The sequence below is a fragment of the Equus caballus genome, chromosome 16 (genome assembly GCF_041296265.1).
Source record: "Equus caballus isolate H_3958 breed thoroughbred chromosome 16, TB-T2T, whole genome shotgun sequence".
NCBI classification, from domain to species: domain Eukaryota; kingdom Metazoa; phylum Chordata; class Mammalia; order Perissodactyla; family Equidae; genus Equus; species Equus caballus.
In genome coordinates, this window is record NC_091699.1 from 55,430,289 (window position 1) to 55,449,127 (window position 18,839).

Sequence of the window (18,839 nt, forward strand, 5' to 3'; positions counted from 1 at the left end):
ATTAATATTGTACATTTATACATCATATTACAATGTATAAATGTATCAAATTGACACATTGTACACCTTAAACTTGCACAGTGTTACATGTCAATTATATCTCAATAAACATTGAGATAGAATTCACATACTATGAAATTCACCCCTTTAAAATGTAGAATTCAAGGATTTTTATTGTATTCACAAAGGTATACAACCATCAGCACTATCCAATGTCAGGACGTTTTCATCTGCACACAGAGAAACCTCGTACCCGTTAACTTACTGCTCTTTTACCTTCTCTATTTCAGAATAATTTTACTGTAGGTTCTGACTTACTGGATAGCATATAGAAACGTAAGCTTTTTTTAAAGTGGATATCTTACTGCTTGGATAGTTTCTGGGAAGTTTTCTATCGTCTAGCATGTATAATCCTCCCAAAGAGATGCCAATTGAAAAGCTATTTTTAGTCCAGTGAATACTTTGATTATGTTGCTGGGAATATGTTAAGATCCTGAATCCACTATTTTACTTCAATTCCGCATAAAATCTAGTCTCATAAAAGACCACATCAGATCTTTATTTACTTGTGAAAATTAGAGGACTTTGTTGACTAAGAAAATGAACTCTTTTAACTGCTTATATCCTAGATGATGAAGTGATTGGTTAAAAAAATCTTCATTTAAAACAAGAGTTGACAAACTTTTTCTGTAAAGGGTGAAATAGTAAATATTTTAGAGTGTGTGCGGGACATAGGGTCTCTGTCAGGACTACTCAACTCTGCCATTGTAGCCTGAAAGCAGCCTTAGACAATAGATAAATGAATGGGTGTGGCCATTTTCCAGTTAAGCTTTATTTACAAAAACAGGCAGCAGGCCAGATTTGGCCCAGGAATTAGTAATTTGCTGACCCCTGACTTCAGATAATATTTGGATTGACTCTTGCAATCTCTTTGGAAACACTGTTAGTCCATATTTGTTTGTAAAGTATGTTTACATGTTGTCTCATTTGCTTCTCATAATTTGAGGTTTAGGTGGGGTGTATATTGCCCCAATCATTATACAGATGTTGACACAATGTGCTTTCCACTGTAACGAGAAAATAGGAAAGGTATCATTGGCTGAAATCTCATTCATTCCCTGATTTTGTTACATATGTTAGAAATAGCTGTCATTTTCATTATTTTTGTTAAGATCTTGTGGATAGGAAGTTGAATATTGGCTTGTAAATTGTTTTATTTATTTTTCCCTTAGCTTTTTTTACCTTATAAAAAGAAAGACACTAGTGTCCAAAACTTTAAGGTGAATTTTCTGAGTTTATAGAATTATTAGACTTATTTACATATATCTACCCTAGGCTAATTAATCATGCAATCAGCTTGTATTTCTAAGTGTCATTTTTGTTTACTTTTTAGGAGCTAGAGATGCTATTATGTTGTCATTTTATCGAGTGTGAGAAGTCAGCCCAGAGATGGAAAACTTCATTCTGTATGAGGAGATTGGCAGAGGAAGCAAGACCGTTGTCTATAAAGGGCGACGAAAGGGGACGATCAATTTTGTAGCTATTCTTTGTACTGATAAGTGCAAAAGACCTGAAATAACCAATTGGGTAAGTCAAGTCTGTTTCCCTCCCTCTGGCAAAAGACAGGACTGTGATCAGGTAGAGTAAGCAGCATGTAAACAGAAGTCATTGAACTCACTATAGCAAAGGCCCCATTTTCAATCTGGATTGAGCCACTGTCTGTCTGTAGAGTGACAGCAATTCTGTATAAAGACTAATAAACATACCCAAGTAATCAGCAACTTAGAATTTTTTTTGTAAGAGTCAGGGAAAATGTAGTCTATGTTAGATCATCTACTTTTAAATTTAGTATATGATTATGATGCTTTCTGAAGGAAAGACTTTGAGTGAGAAAGACTTGGGTTTGAAATAGCTGTGCCACTTTATAGCCCAGGCTCCCTGGGCCAAACCTAGCTTTTTTTTCCTTTCAACATTTTTTTTTATTGTGGTAAAATACACATAAAATTTACCATCATAACCGTTTTTAAGTGTACAGTTCAGTGAAATTAAGTACATTCATTTTACTGTGCAAGTATCACCATCTCCAGAACTTCTTTTAAAAAAAGGGTTTCTTAGAGCAGTTTTGGATTCACAGCAAAATTAAGAGGAAGATACAGATATTTCCCATATACCTCCTGCCCCCACACATGCATAGCCTCCCCCATTATCAACATCCCTATCAGATTGGTACATATGTTATATTTAATGAACACACCCTGATTGCCCAAAGTCTATAGTTTACATTAAGGCTCATTTATGGTGTTGTACATTCCATGGGTTTGGACAAATGTGTAATGACGTGTGTCCACCATTATAGTACCATACAGAGTCGTTTCATTGCCCTAAAAAATCTTCCATGCTCCACTTATTCATCCTTCTCCCTTTGCCCCTACCTGTGGCAACCACTGATCTTTTTATTATCTCCATAATTTTGCCTTTTCCAGAATGTCATATAGTTGAAATCGTATAGTATGTAGCCTTTTCAGATTGGTTTCTTTCACTTAGCAATATGCATTTAAGGTTCCTCTGTGTCTATTTGTGGGTTAATGGCTCATTTCTTTTTATCGCTGAACAATATTCCATTGCATGTATTGTTCCAGTTTGTTCATTCGTCCACTTATAGAAGAGCATCTTGATTGCTTTCAGTTATGAATAAAGCTGCTATAAATATCTATGTGCAGGTTTTTATGTGAATATAAGTTTTCAACTCTTTTGGGTGGATACCAAGAGTGCGATTGCTGAATCTTCTGGAACTCTTTTCATTTTGTGAAACTGAAACTCTATACACCTTAAATGATAATTCCCTGTTGCTTCCTCCTCCAGCCCCTGGCATGTACCATTCTACTTTCTGTCTCTCAAAGGTCCCTCATATAAGTGGAATCATATAGAATTTGTCCTTTTTTGACTTACTTATTTCACTTAGCATGATGTCTTAAGGTTCATCCATGTTGTAACATTGTGTCAGAATTTCTTTCCTTTTTAACACTGAGTAATATTCCATTGTATGTACAAGGACATTTTGCTTATCCATTCACCTGTCTGTGGACACTTGGGTTGCTTCTGCCTTTTGTCTATTGTGAATAATGCTGTTATGAACATTGGTGTACAAATATTTCTTTGAGACTCTGCTTTCAATCCTTTAGGTATATCCCCAAAGTGGAATTGCTGGATCCTATGGTAATTCTGTTTAATTTTTTGAGGACTGTCATACTGTTTTCCACAAAAACTGTACCATTTTACATTCCCACCAACAGTGTGCAAGGGATCCCATTTCTCGACATCCTTGCCAACACTTATTTTCTGTTTTTTTTTTTTTTAATAGCCATTTTAATGGGTGTGGGGAGATGTTGGCTTTTGAAAGGAGTGTGCACAGTTGAGGGAAGACAGGCTTGTGGGGTAAGGTGCAGATTCAGTGCTGGGAAATCAAGGAGTTTCTCTTCTGATTAGGTTTCTTTGAGATGAGGAGCTAAGTCGTCAGTTTGGAGATGGGAGGAGGGGAAGGCAGTGTTTTGAGAACGAGGAGGTGTGAATAGTCACTGGAGGACAGACTGGCTGGGGCTCTTTGGGATTGGGGATCATAAATTGAAGGTGGGTCAGTCAGCGTGGTTTCTGTCTGCTTCAGCTACTTGGTTATATGCAGAATGTGTGCAGGGTTGAACTTAACCAGAATTGCAGTACTAGAATGGGTGAGCTGGAAAGTGAGTGAATAGTGGTCATGGACTAGGGTGTGTGAAAGAGATTTTGGAGATAATACAGTTATTGGTAAAAATCCAACAATGCTGTCCAATAGAAATATAATGTAGGCTGCAAATCTAATTTTAAAGTTCAGAGTAGTCACACTGAGAAAGGGAAAATAAATAGGTGAAATTAATTTTATTAATAGATTTTATTTAATCCAATATATACAATGTATTATCATTTTAACATACAATCAGTATAAAATTATTAAAGAGATATATGTATTTTTTTGATATTAAGTGTTCAGCTTCTGGTGTGTATTGTACACTTAGAGCTCATTTCAGGTCAGACTAGCTCTTTTCAAGTGCACAGAAGCCCTCTACGGTGACTGGCTCCTGTATCAGATGGCACAGGTCAGAGACGGGTGGTTGAGATGAGGGTGGAGAGCGAGGTTGAGAGAGCTGAGGGGCCCAGGGTCTGGAAGAGCAGCCACTTGGCATATGAAATGATGGAGAGTGTTGGGAGGGTGTGCTGTGGGCTGAATTCTGTTGAAATTTCCCTACCTCCTTTGTTTTTTCACCAGGACCTCCCCTTCCTGTGCCTGAATCAGTGGGTATCCATTTAAACATGCTCACCAAGTGTCCTCCCCATTCTCTAGTGGCCTTATTAGTGGGAATTTATTACAAGATGCTCCTCAAATGCTCTCTTGGTCACTCTGATTTTTGGCTTTCTCCTCGTCTGTCTTCTAAGTTATATGGATTCATTTTCCATTATTTGTGTTACACTCTGAGCCCATCTAGTTGTTCCCAGAGTGTACCATATTCCCTTTTTAAAATAGGGAGCTCTATATTTGTGCAAATTGTGGGCCTGTTAGCCTGTGTTGAGTGACAGTAGAATTTGTATGTGATTTTTTTTAATTGGCAAACAAGGACCCAAAGCATTTTGGTAGTTCAGCAATTCTGGGATTGATGGTTTGTTAATCACACACTTTTGTGGTTTTCAGGCTTTTGCCTCTTTATTATTGAGTTTTGAATTCACTCTTTTGTTTTTGGTGCATAAGTAGTCTTATGATCTAATGGAAATGTACATTTTAAGATCAGTGTGTTCATTGTAATGTTTCCTCTTTTAATAATCTGGGCAAATTGATATTGGGATTCACTAAGAATATTTTTAAAAAGAATATCGTAGAATCCTTTGAGAGTTCTTTTAAATATTGTGAAAGCACTACATCATCATTAGAGAAAATTTGGACAATATAGAAAAATGGAGAGAAGAAAAAAAGCAGTAGCATTGTTCTATCACCTGAAGACAATCACTGTTTTGGTTTGGTTTGTTTTCTAGTCTTTTTTTCTGTGAGATCTTTTTTTTTTTTAATTTTCTAATCATGATATTATATAATTTTGTCTCTTACCTTTTACACTTAACATTATAACACTGTAATTTTTCCATGTTGTTATAAAAGTAAACATTTTTTATTTTCTTGTATTGAGGTCATAATAGTTTATAACTTTGTGAAATTTCAGTTGTACATTACTATTTGTCAGTCACCATATAAATGTGCCCCTTTACCCCTTATTCGTACTCCCTATCCTCCTTCCCCTTTGGTAACCACTGAACTGTTTTCTTTGTCCATGGTTAGTTTATCTTCTGCAGATGAGTGAAATCCAACAGTGTTTGTCTTTTTCTGTCTGGCTTATTTCGCTTAACATAATACCCTCAAGGTCCATCCATGTTGTTGCGAATGGGACTATCTTTTTTTTATGGCTGAGTAGCATTCCATGGTAGATATATATACTACATCTTCTTTATCCATTCATCAGTTATTGGGTGCTTGGGTTGCGTCCATGTCTTACCTATTATGAGTGATGCTGCAGGGAACATAGGGGTGCATAAATCTCTTTGTATTGTTGATTTCAAGTTCTTTGGATAAATAGACAGTAGTGGGGTAGCTGGGTCATATGGTATTTCTATTTTTAATTTTTTGAGAAATCTCCATACTGTTTTCCGCAGTGGCTGCACCAGTTTGCATTCCCACCAGCAGTGTATGAGGGTTCCCTTTTCTCTACAAGCTCTCCAACATTTGTTACTTTTTGTCTTGGTGATTATAGTCATTCTAACGGGTGTAAGGTGATACCTCACTGTAGTTTTGATTTGCATTTCCTTGATGATTAGTGATGTCGAGCATCTTTTCATGTGCTTATTGACCATCTATATGTCTTCTTTGGAAAAATGTCTGTTCATATCCTCTACCCATGTTTTGATTGGGTTGTTTGTTTTTTTGTTGTTCAGTTGTGTGAGTTCTTTATATATTTTGGAGAAGAACTCCTTGTTAGTGTAGGGGAGGAGGACATTTCCTCTCCCCAAATGGGGGTTCGTCTAGCTGGAGAATGAATTAAATTCACATGAGACAGAATAGCAAGAGAAAATTAAACAAAGCTTTATGAGGAACCATGGCCCGGGGCCTTTCTTCCCGAAGGAAGAAAGGGCACCGAAGAAGTGGGGTGCACATAGTGGTTATATAGCCCCCAAACGGGGTGTTTCACATGTGACTGAAATGTCCCTTTTACAATAGTCACGAGGCTGCTCTGTCAGCACAGCGCTTGATGGAAACGGCGGATAGGTCTGCTGTCTCAGTGAGCGCTGCAGGGTGGCAGGTGTGTTGCCTCGGGCTGGGGGGGGGTCACAGATGAGCGCCGCAATCGGTTCCCAGCCTAAAGAAAGATGGGAGGGGGAGGGAAGTCAGTTACAGGAGGTTACCAGACTAGCACAATAAAATGCAGATTTTAAGTCTTTGCCTTTGGTATTGATTAAGAGTTTTTAGAGAGTAGGTCATCGCCTTTCTTCTTCCTGGTACAGAGAGGGAGGCACCTTTTACAGATAGAGATTTACCTTACAAATGTAAACGTGTCCTAACAAAGGGCAAGTTCCATTCCTCAGAGCCTCCTTCCCTGTCCCAGTTTATCAAAAGCAATCAGCCTCAAATAATCCTGATGCCAAAGAGACATATCTTGGGGTGGCCAATTCCAGGTCCCCACATTAGATATATGATTTGCAAATATTTTCTCCCAGTTGGTGGGTTGTCTTTTCGTTTTGTTCCTGGTTTCCTTTGCCTTGCAGAAGCTCTTTAGTCAATGAAGTCTCACTTGTTTTTTTCCTTTTGTTTCCCTTGTCCGAGTAGACATGGTATTTGAAAAGATCCTTCTAAAACTGAAGTTAAAAAGTGTACTGCCGGGGCTGGCCCCATGGCCCAGCGGTTAAGTTTGCACACTTTGCTGCAGGCGGCCCAGTGTTTCGTTAGTTTGAATCCTGGGCTCGGACATGGCACTGCTCATCAAACCACGTTGAGGCAGCGTCCCACATGCCACAACTAGAAGGACCCACAACGAAGAATATACAACTGTGTACTGGGGAGCTTTGGGGAGAAAAAGGAAAAAAAAATCTTTAAAAAAAAAAGTATACTGCCTATGTTTTCTTCTAGGAGTTTTATAGTTTCAGGTCTTATTTTCAAGTCATTGATCCATTTTGAGTTAATTTTTGTGTATGGTGAAAAATAATGGTCTACTTTAAAAATAAACATTTTAACATTGGCCTAATATTTTGTCAGTTGATATACAACTTATTTAACTGTTAGTGTATTATTGAGCATTTAGGTTATTTTTACTCAGTAAAGGTTTTTTTTTTACTTCTTTTTTCTTGATTATAAAAGTAGTGTGTACTTAAATAGAAAAGAGAAAAAGAGTGGAAAGAATTGAATAACACCAGTAATTCTACTCATAACAGCAGCTATTTTGATGTATACCTTCTGGTCATTTTCCTATGAATATTTCTTTTGCAATGTTGTATTTACACAAATATGCAAAACTGTATTACACAAGGTTTTTTGGTACATTAAATTAGCATTTTTCCATGTCACCAGCCTTCATAACCATCATTTTAATGTCTGTATAGAATTCCACCAAATAAATTCCACTATTTTTTTATGCATTTCTCAATTGTGTATTTAGGGATTTCTTAATAGAGGCAGGGGTTTTAAGAACTTTTTTTTTCAGTGTGACTGCTGTGTGTGTTTTTATAGGTCCGTCTCACCCATGAAATTAAACACAAGAATATTGTAACTTTTCATGAATGGTACGAAACCAGCAATCATCTCTGGCTAGTAGTGGAACTCTGCACAGGTAAGAGCTTGTAAGTGCTACGAATGGCCATCTTTGGTAGTTTTGAAAAAACCTGTGGTGTAGGTTTTGTTATTTTCCTTTTTTCTTCTATTGCAAATATAAGCAGCGTTGATACTATTGACTGTGTTAACTTGAATTTCTGTTGTTTGATGGATTTGAGGAAAGGATAAAGAGCAAAGATGTTTGGTAAGAGGAAGACAGTGTAAAATTCGATTTGGAGTTAACTTTACTTTGGTATAAAATATTACTAAGTCACCTCCATAAAAATTTAGAAATATTCTTTAGTGATTCATTTGTCAAACAAGTTTTCCCATTCAATAAAAACAAAGTGGTTAAGTCATGTGCTCCACTTCAGTGGCCTGGCATTTGTGGGTTTGGATCCCAGGCATGGACCTACACGGTGCTCATCAAGCCATGCTGTGGTGGCATCCCACATACAAAATAGGGGAAGATTGGCACAGATGTTAGCTCAGTGACAATCTTCCTCTCCAAAAACCTCCCCCCCCAAAACCTCAAAGTATTTTAGGTCAACTAGCTATAGCTTTATTAGTTTATAAAGTGATCATCTTTTTATTTTTGTAAAAAAAAAAAATACTTGCTCTTGGGGCCGGCTCCGTGGCCGAGTGGTTAAGTTTGCATGCTCCGCTGCGGCGGCCGAGGGTTCGGATCCTGGGCGCGGACATGGCACCGCTCGTCAGGCCACGTTGAGGCAGTGTCCCACATCCCACAACTAGAAGGACCTGCAACTAAGATATACAGCTATGTACAGGGGGGGTTGGGGGAGATAAGGCAGAAAAAAAAAAAAAGATTGGCAACAGTTGTTAGCCCAGGTGCCAATCTTTAAAAAAAAAAAAAATGCTCTTAATAAAAACTTAAGCAATGCGGAGAAGCACAAAGATGAACCAACAAATACCACCACCTAGGAATAATTAGAGATTACATGTTACAGCTCTTTGATACACCTTTCTAGGATTGTGTAAGAGATTATTAAATATTAAGATACATTGTAATTCTAGCCTTATGAATCTTACCTACTATATTGACACTTAGAATTTATAAAACCTAAAGATCATTTAAAGAAGTTATTTGGAATAACTTTTGTTGTTAGTGCCATTGAGTTGATTCCAACTCCTAGCGACCCGGTGTACAGCAGAGCAGAACCCTGCCCAGTCTTTTTGCGCCATCCTCTCACCTTCCCGTGCTATGTCAGACAATGCTCCACTACTATTCATAGGGTTTTCATGGCCAGTTTTTTCAGAAGTGGGTGGCCAAGTCCTTCTTCCTAGTCTGTTTTAGTTTGGAAGCTCTGCTGAGGCCTGTCCACCATGGGTGACCCTGCTGGTATTTGAAGTACCAGTGGCATAGCTTTCAGCATCACGGCAGCACACAGACACCACAGTATGACAACTGACAGGTGGGTGGTGTGGTTCCCTGACTGGGAAACCAGCCTGGGCCACTGTGGTAAGAGCGCCAAATCTCAACCACTAGACCACCAGTGCTGGCTAATAATAACTGATTTGCATTTTGTTTTTCTGAATCAATAGGAGGGTACTGTGGTTTAATTATGCCCATCGATGTACACACTGTTGAGGTGATCATGGGACTTTCCCTGTATTTCTTTTTACTTCAGCTGTTATTTCTGACCCCTGACCATTGTCATAGCCTAATTCTTATTTATGCCTATGTCTCGGGTGGTTCCTCATTCACCAAAACAAAGTAAAATGCCAGATACTTCCTACTCTCATCACAGTATTCCTGACTGAACTTTCAGATGCCAGCTAAGACTTCACTTTCTCTGAACTTAGCTTCTGTTCTTATCTTGACCCTCTTAAAAAAAATGTTTCTGGTACTTAGGTGGTAGTGATGTGACTGGGAACTTGGAAGGGTATAGAGATGGAAATCACAGTGTGTCTGCCCTTGGCCTTTTATTTCATCAGAGTATACACTAAGGATTGTGATTCTCTACCTGTTAAGGAAAGGCGTCATCTTTTTTGCTGTGCAGTACTTGCAGAATGTGACCTAACTTTGCACAGGAGTAAATGTGACTATATTTTGCATCATGTGATTTAAGTGCACAGTTTGCGTTAGTATTTATCACTAATTTTTGCAGCTGTTCAATTCCAGAGGAATCTGGAGTGAGCCATCACAGCAGCAGAGTTATTCTCCCTTCACTCCACCTGCTTGCTTGGTGACCATTTTTCCAGACCAAGCAGTTGTTCTCCTGGAGCTGGCTCCAAAGAGTGGACACAGATTTCTGTTAGGCTGCTTGGACCACTGTGTTCATTCACACCTGTGTTTTCCCTGCCAGATTGTCCGGGTATACTGATTTGATCATTTTTTAATGCTCAATATCTCCCAGCATGGAACCTCTTGGAGGCATTGTGTGATGTTGGTGGGTTAAAACGGATGATTTTAAACAACTTGCAGGTGGTTCCTTAGAAATGGTTATTGCTCAGGATGAAAACCTTCCTGAAGATGTTGTGAGAGAATTTGGGATTGACCTGATTACTGGATTACATCATCTTCATCAACTTGGCATTCTCTTTTGTGACATTTCTCCTGGAAAGGTAATTCATGAAACTTTTGATTTCCTAAGTGCTTATGTCTTAATTTGTGGTTCTTTCTCAAAGGTTATTTATTTTTAGATAAAATTTTGACATAGAACATCTTGATATTTTGTTAACATTTTTAAAATAAAAAACATAGTACATATTTTAGCTACCTTTTTAGCTACCTGTTGAAGTAGCTTTTAGAATGTGAAGTCTCCCTCCTTTCAGAGTTCTTTGAGTAATTATTATTCCTGCTGAGGTACATTGTGAATGGTGAGCTCAGTAGATCTATAAATTAAGACTAGGCTCTTAAATTATAGTACACCATTATGAGCCATTATTTTAGTTTGCTAATTACGTTCTTGACTGTATGTATGATTCCTGATATTATGGATCAAATGTCTTCATTTTTGGTAAAACTAATGACACATAACTAAATGTGCTTCAGTGTGGTAGAGTCGTGAAACCTGCTTAGTTTCTGAGTCACAGTTGACGCTGACATTTAGAAGCTTTGTGACCCTGGGCAAGTTAACCTTTCTCTCTGCACCCTACTTTGCTTGTCTGTGATATGGAGATAGATATTTCAGGGTGATTGTGAAGATTATGTTCTCTATTTAGGTTAAGCTTCTAGGTAGTGTGCTGTCTATCAGCGGTGTCTATTATATCTTTATAAGTAAATATTCGTAGAGATTGTACTTATTACTAGTCTGAATTGCTATTTCTTTTCCTTTGTAAATGTGTGCACAATGAAATGAAAAGTTGAATATTTCCTTAGTTCAACATTATTGTAGGCCATCTGAGAACATAATTAAACCTAAAATAATTCCATAAAAACTCTATATAATGGATAGAAGTTCTTGTTTGCAATATTTGTATACTTGCCTCAAATCTCCAACCACTTAACTGTGGTCATAGCCCTGAAAGCAGCTATAGACGGTATGTAAATGCATGAGTGTGGCTTTATTTCAATAAAAATTTATTTGTGGACACTGAAATGTCAAATTTTCACATATCAAGAAATATCATCTTATTTTTGTTTTTTTCAACCATTTAGAAATGTAAAAACCATGCTTAGCTTTCACCCGTACAAAAACAGGTAGTGGCTGGAATTTTGCCCAGAGGCTTTAGTGTGCTAGCCTGTGTGGGAGTTGTTTAATGAGATCTAGTATCACTATTTATAATCTAGGAAATTCAGGCTCATCTGTAATGTAACCTTTATCCTAGAACTGGGGATGGCAGTGTTCGGGCAGGATGCCCGTTTCTGTAAATTAAGTATTAAAAAAAAATTAATTTCTTTTATTTGAGTTCATAATGGTTTACATCATTGTGAAATTTCAGTTGTACGTTATTTTTTGTCTGTCACCACATAGGTGCTCCCCTTCACCCCCTGTGCCCCACCCCACCAGCCCCCTTCCCCTGGTAACCACTAACTATTTTCTTTGTCCATTTGCTTGTTTGTATTCCACATATGAGTGAAATCATCTGGTGTTTGTCCTTCTCAGTCTGGCTTATTTCTCTAAGTATAATTCTCTCCAGGTTTTTCCATGTGGTTGCAAATGGGATAAATTTGTCTTTTTTTTAATGACTGAGTAGTATTCCATTGCGTGTGTGTGTGTATATATATATATATGTATATATACACCACATCTTTATCCAATCATCGGTCAGTGGGCATTTGGATAGTTTCCATGTCTTGGCCATTGTGAATAGTGCTGCGATAAACATGGGGTGCATATATTACTTTGGATTGTTGATTTCGAGTTGTTTGGATAGATACTCAGTAGTAGGACACCTGGGTTATATGGTAGTTCTATTTTTAGTTTTTTGAGGAATCTCCATACTGTTTTCCATAGTGGCTGCACTAGTTTGCATTCCCACCAGCAGTGTATGAGGGTTCGCTTCTCTCCACACCCTCTCCAACATTTGCTGTTTTTACTTTTAGTGATTATAGCCATTTTAACAGGCATAAGCTGGTATCTTAGTGTAGTTTTGATTTGCATTTCCCTGATGATTACTGATGTTGAACACCTTTTCATGTGTTTATTGGCCATCTGTATATCTTCTTTGAGGAAATGTCTGTTCGTACCTCTTCCCATGTTTTGATCGGGTTGTTTGTTTTTTTGTTGTTCAGTTGTGTGAGTTCGTTATATATTATGGAGATTAACCCCTTATCGGATATATGATTTGCAAAGATTTTCTCTCAATTGATGGGTTGTCTTTTGGTTTTGATCCTAGTTTCTTGTTCCTTGCAGAAGCTCTTTAGTCTGATGGACTCCCACTTGTTTACTTTTTCTTTTGTTTCCCTTGTCTGAGAAGGCATGGTATTCGAAAAAATCTTTTTAAGTTTGATGCCAAAGAGTGTACTCCCTATATTATCTTCCAGGAGTTTTATGGTTTCAGGACTTATCTTCAAGTCTTTGATCCATTTTGAGTTTATTTTTGTGTATGGCGAAAGATAATGGTCTACTTTCATTCTTTTGCATGTGGCTGTCCAGTTTTCCCAACACCATTTATTGAAGAGACTCTCTTTTCTCCATTGTATGTTATTGCCACCTTTGTCAAAGATTAGCTTTCTGTATATGTGTGGTTTTATTTCTGGGCTTTCTGTTCTGTTCCATTGATCTGTGTGCCTGTTTTTGTACCAGTACCATGCTGTTTTGATCACTATGGCTTTGTAGTACATTTTGAAGTCAGGGATTGTGATACTTCCAGCTTTGTTCTTTTTTCTCAGTATTGCTTTAGCAATTCGGGGCCTTTGGTTGCCCCATATGAATTTTAGGATTCTTTGCTCTATTTCTGTGAAGAGTGTCAATGGGATTCTGATTGGGATTGCGTTGAATCTGTAGATTGCTTTGGGTAGTATGGACATTTTAACTATGTTTATTCTTCCAATCCATGTGCATGGAATCTCTTTCCATCTCTTTATGTCATTATTTATTTCTTTCAGTAATGTCCTATAGTTTTCATTGTATAAGTCCTTTGCCTCCTTAATTAAATTTGTTCCTAGGTACTTTTTTTTTTGCGATTGTAAATGGAGTTGTATTCTTGAGTTCTTTCTGTAAGTTCGTTATTAGAATACAGAAATGCAACTGATTTTTGTAAGTTGATTTTGCACCCCGCAACTTGACTGTAGTTGTTAGTTATTTCTAATAGTTTTCCAATGGATTCTTTAGAGTTTTCTATGTGTAAGATCATGTCGTCTGCAAACAGTGAGAGTTTCACTTCTTCACTCCCCGTTTGGATTCCTTTTATTCCTTTCTCTTGCGTAATTGCTCTGGCCAAAACCTTGAGTACTATGTTGAGAAAGAGTGGTGATAGTGGGCATCCTTGTGTTGTTCCTGTTCTCAGAGGGATGGCGTTCAGTTTTTCCCCATTTAGTATGATGTTGGCTGTGGGTTTATCATCTATGGCCTTTATTATGTTGAGGTAATTTCCCTCTATCCCCATTTTGTTGAGTTTTTTAAATCATAAATGGCTGTTGGATCTTGTTAAATGCTTCCTCTGCATCTATTGATATGATCATGTGGTTTTTATTCCTCATTTTGTTAATGTGGTGTATCACATTGATTGATTTGTGGATGTTGAACCATCCCTTTGTCCCTGGAATAAATCCCACTTGATCATGATGTATGATCTTTTTGATGCATTGCTGTATTCGGGTTGCTAATACTTTCTTGAGGATTTCTGCATTATGTTCATCAGCCATACTGACCTGTAGTTTTCCTTTTTTGTGTTGTCCTTGTCAGGCTTTGGTATCAGAGTGATGTTGACCTCATAGAATGTGTTGGGAAGCGTTCCGTCTTCCCTAATTTTTTGGAATAGCTTGAGAAGGGTAGGTATTAAATCCTCTCTGAAAGTTTGGTAGAATTCCCCATGGAAGCCATCTGGTCCTGGGCTTTTATTCTTTGGGATGCTTTTGATTACTGTTTCAATCTCTTTGCTTGTGATTGGTCTATTCAGATTCTCTATTTCTTCTTGATTCAGCTTTGGGAGATTATAAGAGTCTCAGAATTTATCTATTTCCTCTAGATTGTCCATTTTGTTGGCATATAGTTTTTTGTAGTATTCTCTTATAATCTATTGCATTTCTCTGGTATCCATTGTTATTTCTCCTCTTTCATTTCTAATTTTATTTATCTGAGCTTTTCTCTCTTTTTTTTCTTTGTAAGTCTGGCTAGGGGTTTGTCAATTTTATTTATCTTCTCAAAGAACCAGCTGTTTCATTGATCCTTTCTACTGCCTTTTTTATTTCAATAGCGTTAATTTCTTCTCTGATTTTTATTATTTTTCTCTTTCTGCTGACTTTGGGCTTTGTTCTTCTTTTTCTAATTCAATTAGGTGTAGTTTGAGATTGCTTATTTGGGTTTTTTCTTGTTTGTTAAGATGAACCTGTATTGTGATAAATTTCCCTCTTAATATGGCTTTTGCTGTATCCCATATGAGTTGGTAGGGTATGTTTTCATTTTCATTTCTCTTTTTTTTTTTTTGAGGAAGATTAGCCTTGAGCTAACTACTGCCAATCCTCCTCTTTTTGCTGAGGAAGACTGGCCCTGAGCTAACATCCATGCTCACCTTCCTCTGCTTTATACGTGCGACACCTACCACAGCATGGTTTTTGCCAAGCAGTGCCATGTCTGCAACGAGGATACAAACCGGTGAACCACGGGCTGCCGAGATGCAGAACGTGTGAACTTACCTGCTGCCCCACCGGGCCAGCCCCTGTTTTCATTTTCATTTGTCTCCAGATATTTTTTGATTTCTCCTTTAATTTCTTCAATGATCCATTGCTTGTTCAATAGCATGTTGTTTAGTCTCCACATCTTTGTCCTTTTCTCAGCTTTTTCTTGTAATTAATTTCTAGCTTTATAGCATTGTGATTGGAAAAGATACTTGTTATTATTTCAATCTTCTTGAATTTATTGAGGCTTGCCTTGTTTCCCACCATATGGTCTGTTCTTGACAATGTTCTGTGTGCACTTGAGAAGAATGTGCATTCTGCTGTTTTTGCATGGAGTGTTCTATATATGTCTATTAAGTCCATCTGGTCTAGCTTTCCATTTAATTCCACTGTCTCCTTGTTGATTTTCTGTCTGGATGATCTATCCATTGATGTGAGTGGAGTGTTGAGGTCCCCTACTATTATTTTGTTATTAATGTCTTCTTTTGGGTTTGTTAATAGTTGCTTTATGTACTTTGGTGCACCTGTGTTGGGTGCATAGATATTTATGTGTTATTTCTTCTTTTTTATTTATTTATTTATTTATTTATTTGTTTTTGGATGTAGATCATATTTCGAGTTCTGTGTACCTTACATGATGTTCCCCAACGGAAAACTAATTATAGTCCATCCCCTCACATGTGAGCCTAATCACCACTTTTGCCCTCTCCCCACCTTCCCCCATGGTAACCGCCAATCCAATCTCCAATGCTATGTGTTTTTTTGTCGTTGTTTTTATCTTCTACTTATGAGTGAGAGTATATGGTATTTGACTTTCTCCCCCTGACTTATTTCACTCAGCATAATACACTCAAGGTCCATCCACGTTGTCACAAATGGCCAGATTTCATCATTTCTTATGGCTGAGTAGTAGTCCATTGTGTGTATATACCACATCTTCTTTATCCATTCGTCCCTTCATGGGCACCTAGGTTGCTTCCATGTCTTGCCTATTGTGTATAATGCTGCAATGAACATAGGTGTGCAAGTATCTTTATGCCTTTGTGTTTTCAAGTTCTTTGGATAAATATCCAGCAGTGGGATAGCTGGATCATATGGTAGATCTATCCTTAATTTTCTGAGGATACTCCATACTGCTTTCCGTAGTGGCTGGGCCAGTTTGCACTCCCACCAGCAGTGAACAAGGGTTCCCTTCTCTCCACATCCTCTCCAACATTTGTTGTTTCCTGTCTTGTTAATTATAGCCATTCTGACTGGAGTGAGGTGATACCTCACTGTAGTTTTGATTTGCATTTCCCTGATAACTAATGATGTTGAGCATCTTTTCATAAGCCTGTTGGCCATCCGTATATCTTCTTTGGAGAAATCTCTGTTCAGATCTTTTGCCCATTTTCTAATTGGATTGTTGGTTTTTTTGTTGTTGAGCTGTATGAGTTCTTTGTATATTTTGGATATTAACCCCTTATCTGATACATGGTCTACAAATATCTTCTCCCCTCAATTGTTAGGTTGTCTTTTCATTTTGTTGATGGTTTCCTTTGCTGTGCAGAAGCTTTTTAGTTTGATGTAGCCCCATTTGTTCATTTTTTCTTTTGTTTCCCTTGCCCGCCTAGGCATGGGACTTGAAAATATGCTGCTCAGACCAATGTCGAAGCGCGTACTGCCTATGTTTTCTTCTAGAAGTTTCATGGTTTCGGGTCTTACATTCAAGTCTTTAATCCATTTTGAGTTGATTTTTGTGCATGGTGTAAGAGAATGGTCTACTTTCATTCTTTTGCATGTGGCTGTCCAGTTTTCCCAACACCATTTATTGAAGAGACTGTCCTTTCTCCATCGTATGCTCTTGGCTCCCTTGTCGAATATTAGCTGTCCATAAATGTGTGGGTTTACTTCTGGGCTTTCTGTTCTGTTCCATTGATCTGTGTGTCTGTTTTTGTACCAGTACCATGCTGTTTCGGTTACTCTGGCTTTGTAGTATATTTTGAAATCAGGGAGTGTGATACCTCCAGCTTTGTTCTTTTTTCTCAGGAATCCTTTGGCTATTCAGGGTCTTTTCTTGTTCCATATAAATTTTAGGATTCTTTGTTCTACTTCTGTGAAAAATGTTGTTGGAACTTTAATAGTGATTGCATTGAATCTATAGATTGCTTTAGGAAGTATGGACATTTTAACGATCTTAATTCTTCCAATCCATGTGCATGGAATGTCTTTCCATCTCGTTATGTCGTCATCAATTTCTTTCAAGAAAGTCTTGTAGTTTTCATTGTATAGATCTTTCGCTTCCTTGGTTAAATTTATCCCAAGGTATTTTATTCTTTTTGTTGCGATTGTGAATGGGATTGAGTTCTTGAGTTCTTTTTCTGTTAGTTCATTGTTAGCATATAGAAACGCTACTGATTTATATATGTTGATTTTATACCCTGCAACTTTGCTGTAGCTGTTGATTGTTTCTAATAGTTTTCCTATGGATTCTTTGGGGTTTTCTATATATAAGATCATGTAGTCTGCAAACAGTGAGAGTTTTACGTCTTCGTTGCCTATTTGGATTCCTTTTATTTCTTTTTCCTTCCGAATTGCTCTGGCCAACACCTCCAGTACTACGTTGAATAAGAGTGGTGAAAGTGGGCACCCTTGTCTTGTTCCTGTTCTCAGAGGGATGGCTTTCAGTTTTTGTCTGTTGAGTATGATGTTGGCTGTGGGTTTGTCATATATGGCCTTTATTATCAGAAATATTTTTAATGACTCAGGAGGAAAAGATAAAAGTAATAGAACACTGCTTACTGGCATGGTTTCAACAATCAGCAGATAACTTCTAATCAGAAATTATATTGGCAGACTTGAGCACTGATCACATGCCCATCACTGTTCAAAGCTCTTTGCCTATGTAACCTCAGTTAATCCTTACCACATTCTGAAGAGTTGTGTTATTTTTCCCATTTTATAGGTGAAGAGACTGAGGTTTAGAAAGGTTAAATTTTCCAGGTCAGACTGCCATAAGGGGTAGATCTAGGGTTCAAATTTGGATCTCTAACTTCAAAACCTCAATTTTAATCCTACATTATACTTCCACTGTTGAATAAACCACACCTCTGGCAGGTAGGTTTTCAAATCCTCCTTCAGCTGTCACTGAGGATTGGCAAGTATAGATTGTTCCACATGCAATACATTTTTCTTTCTCAAAAGCCTGAGGTTTCCCTCTGTGGTTATGTGATGTGTTCAAGATATACATCTGAGAATGGACAATTTAATATTGATTCTATTATTATTATTAATATGTTGGATTTATTTTTATTTAGCTGCTTTTTAAAAAAAATTGTAAGCATTTAATTTTCTGAATTGTGATGAAGCAAGAAAGCCAAAGTTCAAAGTTCTTTAGTGAGATTATAAGAGGTACTGATGGAAGTGAAAATTGAATTAAATTTGTTTCTGAATGCATTTTTTAACCTTTATAGATACTCTTAGAAGGGCCTGGCACATTGAAGTTTAGTAATTTTTGCTTGGCAAAAGTGGAAGGTGAAAATTTGGAAGAATTCTTTGCTTTGGTGGCAGCAGAAGAAGGAGGAGGTGATAGCGGAGAAAATGTACTGAAGAAAAACATGAAAAGTAGAGTCAAAGGTATGTGGTGGGCTTCTAGATCCTAACTGGTCGTGGGCTGCCCAAGTCATGCGTTTAAGAGATAATGTCAGCCTTGTATTTTCCCTGTCAAATAATGTATTGGAA

General features: G+C 37.5%; 1 protein-coding gene across 4 annotated transcripts in view; it reads left to right on the forward strand.

The window, feature by feature from the left end:
- ULK4 (unc-51 like kinase 4) overlaps positions 1 to 18,839 on the forward strand; it is a 513,120-nt gene that overhangs the window by 3,517 nt on the left and 490,764 nt on the right. For all 4 annotated transcript variants that reach the window (XM_001917025.6, XM_023620688.2, XM_070237944.1 and 1 more), the window contains exons 2-5: positions 1,394 to 1,587; positions 7,793 to 7,892; positions 10,320 to 10,459; positions 18,572 to 18,734. In XM_001917025.6, coding sequence (XP_001917060.4) covers positions 1,450 to 1,587; positions 7,793 to 7,892; positions 10,320 to 10,459; positions 18,572 to 18,734 — 541 coding nt within the window. In that variant the 5' untranslated portion in view covers positions 1,394 to 1,449. The remainder of the gene's footprint in view (positions 1 to 1,393; positions 1,588 to 7,792; positions 7,893 to 10,319; positions 10,460 to 18,571; positions 18,735 to 18,839) is intronic.